This window comes from Pseudonaja textilis, chromosome 1 (genome assembly GCF_049901715.1).
Source record: "Pseudonaja textilis isolate UNSWEBS1 chromosome 1, rPseTex1.2, whole genome shotgun sequence".
In the NCBI taxonomy this organism is placed as follows: domain Eukaryota; kingdom Metazoa; phylum Chordata; class Lepidosauria; order Squamata; family Elapidae; genus Pseudonaja; species Pseudonaja textilis.
This window is the reverse complement of record NC_141990.1, coordinates 241886265-241898801: the sequence shown is the minus strand read 5'-3', so window position 1 is coordinate 241898801 and position 12537 is coordinate 241886265. Positions and strand designations below refer to the sequence as shown.

Below are 12537 nucleotides of genomic sequence, written 5' to 3'. Positions count from 1 at the left end.
CTTTATGCATTCCTGCAATCAAATGACTCAACTATATTTAGGCAATGAAAGAGACAGAGGATAACAGCAAGACATTTTAAGATTTTCTGTTTGCTTTATGGTAGCAGAATGTCCTGAAGAAACCCAGTCTATCTTTTCCTTTTCTTCAAGCAACAAACAGCTTGGTATACAGTAATTTGGGGTGTGTTTTATTTGAGGCATGTCAAGAGTGTTAGTTACTTTTTTGAAGGGGGTACAGCTATTTTTGTATGTTGGTACAAAGTGCAGCGGGCAGGTGAGATGAGTATCTTCTCACAACTGGCTGGCACCTGACAGAGGAGGAGGAACTGACAGAGGATTCGAGAGAGAATTTGTTGCCTAAATGATATTTAAACTCCTAAATGTAAAGAATAGATTTTACCAGGAAAAGCAGTATGACTTTGGAGTGTTTTGCAAGAATTTTTGCTTTTTTATATACACTTGCAGGAGACGGGGCTCATGAAGCTGTGATATGAGATATTTGGTACAATCCTAAGTAAATCAGACAAGATGAGAAACAGCTAGATTGTATTCCTGTGGATTTTTTTTTAAAAAAAACAAGACCTGCTTGGGTTGCTTGTCCTTGAAGAAAAGCATAAATTATACATCATTTTGGGGGGAGTTTTACTTGGACAATTTGCAGAAATGGGTTAAAGTGAATTATCCCCACCTATCTATCCAGTCCTGATGCAGTTGCAGTCCTGATCTATATGGGGATACAAAGGAATCAAAGAGTACAAACATGTAATGTTTGCTGAATCATGCTGTATCTAAATCAAAACTGAAAAATACATAATTTTCTTCAATTTTTGATAGATTTAGGTAGCATTTTTCTAATATTATGTGAATGACTTAATAATTTAGCCTTTCCTAGGAGTGCTATATCTGGGCTGCAAAATAGCAGCAAATAGCTATAAAAAACTCTGCCTTCTTAGTGGCATCTGGTAACCATCCAGATATTGTAATCTTAGGCTTTCAATTCCAAAGTTGGTGGAAGGAAGGAAGGAAGGAAGGAAGGAAGGAAGGAAGGAAGGAAGGAAGGAAGGAAGGAAGGAAGGAAGGAAGGAAGGAAGGAACCACATGCTCCTATGCGCAACCTAAATAATGATGCATCATTTTCCTTTTAAATCTCTTAGTGAGAAACCAAATAGGGACCCAGATTGTGAACATCCTCCTTCAGCATCAACAGAAAGTGGCTTGGAAGAGGTCACCCCAGAAGCAAAAGCCAAAATAGAGGAGGAAGCTTATAACAAAGGGTGAGAACTTATGTCCTTGCTGAAGTAGGACTGGGCATTGTGGACACTTTTTGTTAACTGCCTGCTGCAAATGTAAATGGATTTTCTTTATTTCATTTCATTGTACAAAACAAGGTTTTGCAGAAGCATCTCCATTGTTGTCTTTCTCCTTACTGCAAAGATGCCATTTTCAAAGGGAAGCAGTTGCCATTCAAATGATCAGTTAAAAATTTAATTTGCACTGTCTCTTGTTCATTGGAAGTTAATTATCAAAATGACATTTTTGCCCAAACACTTTAGTTGCTATGGCCATTCATCACTACCTACACATTATACCATAAATACAAGGAAAAAATACCTTGGTTTGAAACTCAACAATTTTGTGATGTAAAAGCATTTTCTCCAAGAATTTATCGAAATGATTGCCATTTGTTTATCATCAATATTTGTTGCCATAGCAATTATGCCTCACTCTTAAAAGGGTATAATATATACAGTATAATGTCCATGGTAATAGCAATCAAGTTACAAAAACCAAGTATTGTACAACTAAAGTATAACTAAACATACATGAGTCATTGTGTGAAGCTTGCTCATATTTATTGTGTTAAAGGAGTTATTTCCAAAGTAAGATGGTTACTGAGATTAATAAAATACAAAGTAAAATATTTAAACCAGTCTGGAACTGATTCTGAATTTGAAGAGTCAAAATGATTTTAGACTGTGGCTGAACTAAGGAAGTAATGTAATTGGTTTACAAGTGATGGGTAAAAAAAGGAGCCTGTATAGATGTTGCCACTAAATTGCATCCCATAGAAGATTTAACAAATGTGATGGCCTAGTAAGGGCACGGTTTCAAGATCTTTTCGTTCATTTAACCATTACTGTATGTGAATAAGCGTCTGTGCTTTTGCTTTCTTATATGCCCATTTCTCATGATGCATAAATATTTGAGCACGTCTGTGTTTCATCTGGTTTACCCTCTGTTGTTATTTGGCATTTACCAAAGCAAACCAAATGATACTTAGATAATTTATTGATTGATTTGCCTTACAATCATATCAAAGAAAATAAACATAAAATACAATGTCTATGTCCAAGGTAAAATGGGGAAAGAAAAATATAAGAATGAAATACATTTGTGCTAAATACAAAAATCAGTGCTCAGAAAAATGCATTATCTCTGTATAATATATCAATCTGTTTAATAAAATGGATTCTTAGCTGAATTGCCTTGACTATAAACTTAGCAGTTTTGCTAACAATGTACGGTACATGTTATGCCTAGGAGGAAATAGAACAATCTTGCAATTCATTGGGCTGGTTTGTCAAGTAGAGATTTAAAATATTTAAGCCTAAATGGGGCATACAATTGACAATTAAACAAAACATGAGCAATATCTTCAACAGCTAGGACTCTGCATGTACATCAGTGGTGGGATTCCAAATTGTTTCCTATTGGCTCTATGAGAGCACGCTTCGCTTTGGTACTTTGGTAAACTGGCTTACAGAGGAAGTAGTATAAGAGTTTATAGAATAGTTTACTTGTTCAGCTAAACATATTTGGGTAACCTATCAGAATCCATTGAACGGATCCTCTGCTAATAGATAAAAAAGTTTTATTGTTGACTGGCTGCATATGGAGTGGAAATCTACTTTTGGTCTGACCATGGAGGCTGACATGTTCTCATGAGATCCCAATATGTTTCTTTAAAAAGCATACTTGAGCTTGTTCATATGAGGTTTTTGTAAGGTCCCACAGTCCATGCCATCATTATAGGTCAACATTGGGACTATTTGTGCCCTAAATATTTTCAATAAGGAGGTCAATTTATCCAGATCATTGTAGTTAAGTAATTTATACAATTCTTTTAGTGCTTGTCTCTGCCCTCATCACATTTCTTTTAAAATTATTTGCCCACAATCCTGTGTTGATAAAGATCACTCCTGAATGAGTGAAAGAATTCATTTATTTAATGCTCTCTATCCAGCTGTTATATTTCACACGTTTTTCGCTAAATACCATCACTTTAGATTTGAGTTTATTGATGTACATGTACATCATGTATATGTATCTAATTAAGAATGTAGTCTGTATTGTAGTCAACCGAATGTCAACATAATAAAAGAATATGAATAAATTTATCACATTTTTTTGGCATATGAGTGTCTGATACACAGGAATCCTTGAAGATCATTAACATAGAGATTAAAAACCAGGAGGGTAAGAATATATTTCTGTCTAAATACCTTTATGTGAGAATATGTTCTGAACTAGACAATCGTTTACATCCATATGTAAACATCCACCCATTTCAAGTGGTTTTTTCAGTGCAGGAGCTTAACTAGGAGTAAGAGTCTGAGTTCCATGTTTAAAGTGGCTGCAAACCAAATGATGATGAAAGCAGGGCAGCCTTTAATGGGTATCTATTTACATGTAGGAAACAAATTTCAGAAAAATACTTCTTAATTCTAGTACTATATATTATTCAGGTAACTGAGAAAAATTCAAATTTAGATAGGTGCAATATATTTTAAATCTTTTCTTTAACCCCAGATCTAAAATCAGATTAGATTTTAGGGACCTCATATCCCTGTCAATATTCTGGCTCCAGACATGATAAAAATAAACTGAATCCTCACTGCTGTTTCTGTCCCTGAAGGTGTACAGTTCTTTATTCTGGTCCATGAATACATCAGGAATGAATAAATTTGTTGCTGTTCAGTCCCTAAGATGTGTCTGACTTTTTGCGACCCCATGGACCAAGTAATAAATGTGGCAAAGGAAATGATTCTATGGTCTTCCATATATCAAGAATTTCAATATTCTGGAAATCAACAATTTATGGACTGGGGGCCCTGAAACAGAAATGACACATAATATAATTAAGAAATTGATTCTGTTCTTCCATAGTCTTTTTTTATTTTCTTTTAAGGAAATAAAATATTGAGTTCGCCATGGATTTGGTGGCACAATAGAGCTGAACTGAATTGTGGTTTCTCAAGCTATATTCAGTTTTCATCTCACTAGTAACACACTAGCTATTGCTGTATAATTTTTATAAAATTAGGAAGGTGTAAAATGTTCATTAAAATGTTTCCTTGACCCTGAAAATTTCCAAATTGTCTCTGTTTAGTCATTTTAGGAAAGATCTGAACTGCCCCTCCCCAATCAGTCAAGCCCCTGATTTCAGAGAGGTTCGCTCAGCTCTAATCTTATCATGAATCTATACTTACAGCTATCAGGAAGGCCTAAAGAAAAACAAGGAAAGTGAAGAGCTGAAAGACAGTGAAGAGAAAATTCATGAAAAACTCAAGGATTTTTTGCCCATGGAAAATGATAAGATTAGCAAGCCACAGAGGTAAGAACGTTGCTTATTCAAAATGTAAAGGAGACAATTTTTTTCCCTGATTAAATAACTATTCCTATGTGAAATGTCCAACAATTGAATAGGTGAAGATCAAGATTAAAATAGTTTATTTTCTGTTATCTCCCTTTTTTTAAAAAAATACAAAACTAAAATAAAATATGCCAACCCTTTTTTGCATTCGTAAAACAGGTTTGGCATAAATGTTGCAGAAAACTTATGCAGAAATAATTCTCTGTGACAAAGCAGGCTAATTCCTTTTGCAGATCATTCATCTGTTGTTATATTTTTTTTAAATGGGATGTTTAGAAAAAGATTTGGTAGAAGAGGCATTACTGAAGGAGAAATGCATGATTCTAGATGAAACACTGCTAAAAAAAATTCTGAGAAAACTTTCATTTCATATAATCATTGGGAGGGAGTATGTTTATGTAGTTTTTGTGATATAGTGTTAGGCTTCTGGTTGTCTGTGGATTTCTATATATGTTTTTGTGAGATGGGTGGCTGTATAAATTAGCTAAATAAAATGAATGTTGGGTTTGGGTCTCTTGCTAGAGCAGGGGGTTGGACTAGAAGACCTTCGAAGATCTTTTTAACTCTGTTATTCTGTACTCTGTTGCTGTTTTTAAATTATACAGTGACTACAGCCACTTTCGTGGCTTTGAAAATTAATAATTTTTGACTGTAGCACTGATTCTTACTGTATTTGCTGTTTATATTGCTACTTTGTTCTTCTTTCTAATGCCATTAAGATAAACTTTTAAAAGGGACTTGTATATTACACGACTCCTTAGATTTGAGCAAACAAGAGAATCCAAATGGGTAAAGGAGAAGAATTGCTGCCATAATGCAGAACACCCTAGCACAGGACTCAATAAATCAAGTATTAAGCCAGAGTCTTAAAGGAAATGTTAGCATTGTAGGTAGTAGACACCTGTGATTCGGAATGCTTCCAAAAAAAACCCTCATTTTATTGTTTTTCTTTACTCTTCCCACCCACCCCCATTTTACAGCAAACTTGAAGTTGTTATCCATTATGTACAGATACTGTATCCCAAACTGCATAAACACTGGAATGTGCTCTGGATTGTAGCAGCCATTATTACAGTTTTTGCTGTAGTGCTGGGAACCACCACTTTATACAATTACTTCTTCTCCTATACGGAGAGATCCGATGGAGCCCAAGTGAAACCTGCCTGCTCTGCTGCCCATCGGTATTCTTGGGGAAATTCAGGACTGCAACATGACCAGTAAGAAAATCATGCCTGGCGGGTGGGGGAAGAACCCATTGAAGAGACACCAGGAATAACCCTTTTCAAAACTTGAGATGAACAATGCAGAGTACTGTCACTCCTGTGATGGTTATTTGTAATCCACAACCCACTGCTTTGTTTCTTTTATGTCATCAGTTTTGTGAATGCATTGTGGTTTTTAATTATCCAGCCACGCCAGCCAATAAATCTTGTTTTCTCTGTTACGGTAATTGTTATTTGATTGATGTGCCTGGATATTGGAAGAATTGTATAGGAAACACAAAGATAGCAGTCGATCAAAAAGTGGGATAGAGAAGTTCATCAGTGGAAGGTAAAGTCCATTCCTTCTACAGAATGTCACAACAGACTTCCTGCTATATAAATGTTAGCATTAATTCTTCCTATAAATTTCAGTTTGGCTGCTGCTCACTAACATCTTAGAAGTCTGCATTTGATTTCACAATCACAAGGATGAGCTAATGCTAAAACTGCAAAACACTGAAATGTTTTGTTATAGGCAGATTCCATACTTATGAGACAAGACCCTTGCCAGACAAGGCCAGACAAGGAATAATGGATGGAAACTGCAAAGGAGAGATTTAACCTGCAAATAAGGAGAAACTTTTTCACAGCAAGAACAATCAATCAATGGAACAGCTTGCCCTTAGAAATTGTGGGAGCACCATCACTTGAGACTTTCAAGAAGAGATTGGACTCCAATCTGTCAGAAATGGTGCAAGGTCTCCTGCTTGGGCAGGGGGTTGGACTAGATGACCTACAAGGTCCCTTCCAACTCTGATTATCTGTTATCTGTAACCCTCACCACAAAAATAGGTGAAATACAGGCTAAGGACATGTTTTTTTAATTACCCTTTTTTAAAGTGAAACTTTACAAAAACTACATCTGTAAAGTTCTACCGTTTTCCAATAAGATGAAATACTATTGTAGTAATAGTTAGGTTCACAGGTCATACTAATCCATGTTTATTTTATTGTATTTTATTGAATAAACCATAGTTGGCTGGATTTGGACACCTCTGCTCAAAAATATGCTAAGTTGAAAACAAACCAAATTTTGCTTTGTGTGTAAATTCAGGCAACATGTTGTATGTATCACAGTTTGCAAACCATTGCCTCATGAGTACAGATAGTCCTCAACTTACGACCACAATTGAGCTCAAAATTTATGTTGCTAAGTGAGAAATTTGTGAAGTGAGTTTTGCCCCGTTTTACAATGCTTCTTGTCACATTTGTTAAGTGAATCACTGCAGTTAGTAACATGGTTGTTGAGTGAACATGGCTTTCCTATTGACTTTATCAGTAGGTCACAACAGCTGATCACCTGACTCCAAGATACTGCAACCATCATAAATAAGAGCCAATTGCCAAGCTTCTGAATTTTGATCACATGACCTTGGGGATGCTGCAATGATCATCCGTGTGAAAAGTCATAAGTCACTGTTGTACTTTTGAACAGTCACTAAGTGAACTGTTGTACGTCAAGGACTATCTGTACAGCAACCTTGAAGAATTGTATTTCTCATGAAGTGGGAGGGTGAGCGAGGCAAGGATGTGTGAGTTTTAAATGACAAATGGGGGCATTGTTACAAAGTACTAATCAATTGAATACAATACTTAAGGTTTCCTTCCCTTATTTTTTCTACTTCAGAACAAAAAAGTAGCAGCTAAGATCATAAATCCAAACTAAAAGTAGTTTAAGAGATAGAATGTGAACATTTGCCTAATCTCTGTTCTCTATTCTGGTGAACTAGGAGGTCTTTTTCCCACAAAAAAATAAGCCATGGTTTGATTTGGCTTTGGCTTAGTATGATCAATGAACCCTTTCATGGCTTATTGTTATACACACATCAGGCTGAGGTTTGTTTCTCTTTTTAAAAAAAATGTGTGAAAATGTTGTTAACACTCATCAGCAAAATTATTTCACATTCTGTAGTGAACATTAACATACACAATTAAATCTTAATGTCTGGAACAAAAGACAGCTTCTTAGTAGGTTGGCAGGAGATGCTGTGTGGTATGTGCTTTCTGCTCCTTGGAATCAGAAGAGAGGATTTTTGTTCCTGAAAGTATAAATAGATTTCCTGACACAATTCAAAAGTTAGGAAACAACAAATTGCAGGGATTAATCGTGCATTAAGTAAAAGTCAACCAAGTAACACAAATAGAAGTGCTTGAAGATCAGAGTGGAAGAATGGCTCACAGTTCAGGCATTCCTTTCTGGTTCATTTCAGCTACTGGAATGCAAACAGCCCAGAGTATATTTTTTACTAATTTGTAAAAATATTTCTTGGCAAAAGCATGAATCATACTGAGATCATACTGCTTTAGCTCTTCTCACAAATTTACTTGCATTATTTGGTGTTCAAAAGGGGCTCTTTGACAAAACCATTCAGGATATGAACTTTCCCTTGAAGTGTGTATGAGGGTGAGGTTCTGTCCTATCACACATGGTTGGAATTGGATGTGAGTGACTTGTGGTCCAAGGCTAATAGGCAGCTTGCAGTGCCCAGAATCATCTGATGGAGCCACCAATCCAGAATGAAAAAGCAGGCAAGCTCTAGCAGCATTTGGGGGGAAGCTTTGTTTTGCCCCCATAGCTGCTAAATGGGTATGACAATCCTCTTTACGGCTTAAAAGTACTTATCTGGATCTTCACATTTTCCAAATTTCAGAAAGCAAAATAACAACCAATTGAGCATAAAATGATTGGTCCTGTCACTCACGATGTTGTCAGGATATTCCTGCAGCATTCAGGCTGAAGCACATCAGAGATCCCATATGGCCAAAAAACATCTTCCATTCTGTTCTACACCTTGAGAAGTACAAAAAGGCAGAGCCCAGAGTGAAATTTCGCCCTAGATTACTGGACAGTTGTCTTTCAATATAATAAGCAGGAAATAGGTATGAAATTGTTTGCAGTAGAAGCTTCTCCAAAACATGATTTGCAAGTTTTATGTTAAGTAGTTTTGAATACCTAGAGGTTAATAAGTGAAGTGGCTATCACTGATGCTCAAGACAACTTGATGTATATTTTAAGCAATCGCTAAATGGCCATAAGTAAATAAAATAATGGTATTAAGCATGTTCAGTTAGGCTAGTGAGAATGTGTATTATTGGCTGTCAAACTGGAAGAGTGAATGAAATAGGCTAAGGAATCAAACCAACTGCTGTCCTTTGAATTCAGTAACTTCACTAATAAGATATATCTACAATGCAGTTTTCATTCTAGTGTAACAAAAAAGGTCATGAAATGCTTTGTATACCAAATATTAAGCACATTTTTCTCAAATTAAGAATTAATGGGCAAATAAAAAACTCAATATTGGAGCAATTGATTCATCCTGAAGAGTAGAATATTATACGCAAGGTGAATTACTTTTTTACAAGGCAAAGTACTGAGATAAACAGATTTTTTCTTCAGCTGTCTCCAGACTATTACTTTTTCATTAATAGGATTTGAAGTAACCTATAATTATAGCACTTAAAATTAGCTCATTGGTTGTTATTGGCAGATTGAGAAACAAATAAGTAAAAAATAATTTTTAAAAACCAGATCCTTTGTTTTATTACAACATCAGAACGTAGACATTTTTATATTTTCAATTTTTTAGGATTTATACACATAGACTAAATTATGTTACTCAATTTGTACCAAATATGTGCTATTTCAAGGTTTGGTTGGTTGGGGTTTTTTTTTTCCTGAAGTGCAATATTTATTTATTTAGCTTTAACAAGACATTCGTTTCTTGTGCACAGCACTGGTATTTTAAGTAGGAGGAATTCAAGAGTCACTATTTTTTGTTTAAAACTTGTAAGATTTTGCACAGGTGTGCTAGTATTGTACTGTATAGCATCACATACTTGAGTTTTGAAAATAAAAACATTGTTTCAGAATCTTTTGAGTTACTCGTACTGTATGTAATTTATACATTTTGTGTATATAATAGTGATTCCTGTAGAGAACACATTTAGAATAGAAGAATAGAATAGAATAGAATAAAAACTTTATTGTCACTTTAAATGTACACTAATCAGCATACATTAAATGAAATTTCATTGCACCCATTTCTCAAAGCATTAAGTAACCATTATGCATATATTCACATACACATATATGACACAGAGAAATTTTGGTATGAACATACTAAGGTTTTTATTCTGCCAGATTTTGCTTTATTAGCATAGAATAAACACTGAACTCACAATTGTTCTGTCTTCATAGATAGGAGCCTGCCCATAAACCGAGAAGGAAGCAAAAAACGATGATTATTCATTTTCAGACTTCCTTTGTGCTTTAAAGGCATTTTGCATCATTTCTTAACAGGACTATCCAAGAACATTTTGTTGTCTGAGGCAAAGCAAGTGGTACCTCCACCCACAGGATGCACGGTACCTATGGCAATTTTGGAACAGAGGTCAGAAAACAAGAGCAAATACTACTTTCAATCCCTACTATGTTCAAAATTACTTTCACTTAACGTATTTGGGAAATGATATGATTAAATGTTGCTTAATTAGAACTCCCAGGAGCCTCAACTAGAATGGAGAGAGAAGCTGGGATTTCTGGTTACATAATACCTGGCAGTATAGGTTCCCCATGAAAGCTACCTGATGGTATCAAATAGTAATAGTCAAAGTTGATAGGATTCCCAAATTTTAGAATGTGGTTAAGTAGCATAGTGTGGAGAATAGCCCGTCTAGTTAGAGACGCATAAAATTGATTTTTAATGCACCTGCCTACTGAAAAATAACAAAAATATTAATTAACTAAAATATAGGTAAAATATAAAATTCTATTGATAACAAATAGGATGTTAAAACTGATGAGATTTGGGAAATTAAAAGCTTACCCTAAGTAAAGAAGATGTTGGGCTTCACAAGAAACGGAGGACCTCTTCTTTGGCAACTTCTTAATTCTAGGAGGAGCAACCAAGAAAGATCTGTCTTGTGTCAAAACTGACCAAGTATATATATCTAATTTGGATGATTTTAGTGTTTTTATGGTTTTAAAATGTTTTAGATTTTTAATTATCACATATTTTTTAAATTGCAAGCCAATCAAAAGCCATTGACAGAGATGAGTGGCTATAGAAATTGATTGGCTGGTTGGTTGATTGGTTGGTTGGTTGGTTGGTTGGTTGGTTGGTTGGTTGGTTGGTTGAATGAATGAATGAATGAATGAATGAATGAATGAATGAATGAATATCCTCATTGCAGTTCCCTAAGTATATATTTCCCCTTTTTCTGCATTTGCAAAATTGACAGGCCTTTCTATTTTTTTGTTAAATCTGAAGACCAACATCTATGGTGGGAAACAGCAAAAAAATATAGCATGCATATCTGGTGCTCACTCAGTTAGGGAATGTTAGTTTAGAGCAGAGGTCCCCAAACTTGGCAACTTTAAGACTTGTAAACTTCAACTCCCAGAATTCATAGCTGGCTGGAGAATTCTGGGAGTTGAAGTCCACAAGTCTTAAAGTTGCCAAGTTTGGGGACCCCTTGGTTAGAGTATCCTGACATTTCCCCACCCATACTGCTGCCAGTAATCTTCCTTATTGGCTTTGTAGTGCTTGGCTGCTGGAAATTGTAGCAAGTATCATCTACAGTACATAACTATAATTTTCCCACCTGTTTTAAAGTTTCTTATTTACATTTTCTGTCTCAGTAGATAGTGCACCTAGTTGACCTTAGCTGATTCAGGAAAAGGTAAGTAGGATTTTTCCTGGTTAATAGTAGGTTGGAAAACTAGCTGTATGTTAAGCTAGAAAGTCAAAAGACTTCCAGCATCAGGCAATGGAAAACCACTTCCAATAGAACAACATGTAAGCTTCTTGTCGGCCCTAGGCCAGTAGTTCTTAAAACTGTGGATAGTTACCTCTAAGGAGTTAATTTGGGCATATCCTGGGGTTAAAGGAAACCATTTTATTTGCTTGTTTGTAAATCAAAGATTGAGTTTTGGCTACTGAAATGCTTGTGTGAAACAACAGCCTGGTTTGGTGATGCTGATGCTGGTGGATTTAATATCATTCAATGCTAAAAAAAAAAAAGAGAGAGAGAGAAGGTAATTTGATCAAACAATTTAAGAACCACTGTCCTAGGAGCTGTGTTTGACTCAAGGGCATCAGTAGCTGCACTTTTCTATGAAGGCAATCTCTTAGACAGTTTTTTAAAGTGGCTGCAAAAAGATAAAAAATATCAGCACATAACACATCCAGAATAAAAGTAACAGCAAACACAAAAATGCGCCATTTAAAGCAAAAATGTAGATGTTAATAATCTCACACTCAAATGATGACAATGTGGATATCAGGCAAACCTTTCTTCAGACAGCATTCCACACTTGGAAAAATCTGGAGTAGGAACCCACTTGCCTCATTTTGCTGTGGCATCTTAAGGTCCAATAACATGGGAATAGATATACCTTGAAATCCTTCAATTCATTTCATCTTTCAGCCCAAGACTCATTTTGAAAATAGTTTAGACTTCTGGATTCAGTGAGTAGATAAATTCTTCCATCACAAATAGCCAAGCCATGTTACATCTTTTTCCTTGTAAATAGCTGCATGAGTTGGATGAAGCACGAGCAAATAGCAAGTGGCTAAACAGGAACTATTACAGGATGACCACCTGAGGTACACTGGG

General features: G+C 35.5%; 1 protein-coding gene and 1 long non-coding RNA gene across 4 annotated transcripts in view; one reads left to right on the top strand and one right to left on the bottom strand.

Annotated features, from left to right (window-relative positions):
- IRAG1 (inositol 1,4,5-triphosphate receptor associated 1) overlaps positions 1-6576 on the top strand; it is a 79882-nt gene extending 73306 nt beyond the window's left edge. The window contains exons 19-21 of the mRNA XM_087921097.1: positions 1155-1274; positions 4493-4615; positions 5635-6576. Of these exons, the coding sequence (XP_087777223.1) occupies positions 1155-1274; positions 4493-4615; positions 5635-5875 (484 nt within the window). The 3' untranslated portion in view covers positions 5876-6576. The remainder of the gene's footprint in view (positions 1-1154; positions 1275-4492; positions 4616-5634) is intronic.
- A 1214-nt stretch (positions 6577-7790) lies between these two features.
- Positions 7791-12474, bottom strand: LOC148128131 (uncharacterized). Of its 3 annotated transcripts, none has more exons than XR_015740910.1 (6): positions 12317-12474; positions 11771-11928; positions 10746-10811; positions 10099-10288; positions 8619-8707; positions 7791-7955 (listed from the first exon to the last, which is right to left on the bottom strand). It is a non-coding gene; the product is annotated as an uncharacterized LOC148128131 (long non-coding RNA). The 3 variants fall into 3 exon arrangements; XR_015740909.1 differs by having other exon boundaries at positions 10099-10125; XR_015740911.1 differs by lacking the exon at positions 10099-10288.
- Positions 12475-12537: the final 63 nt, after the last annotated feature.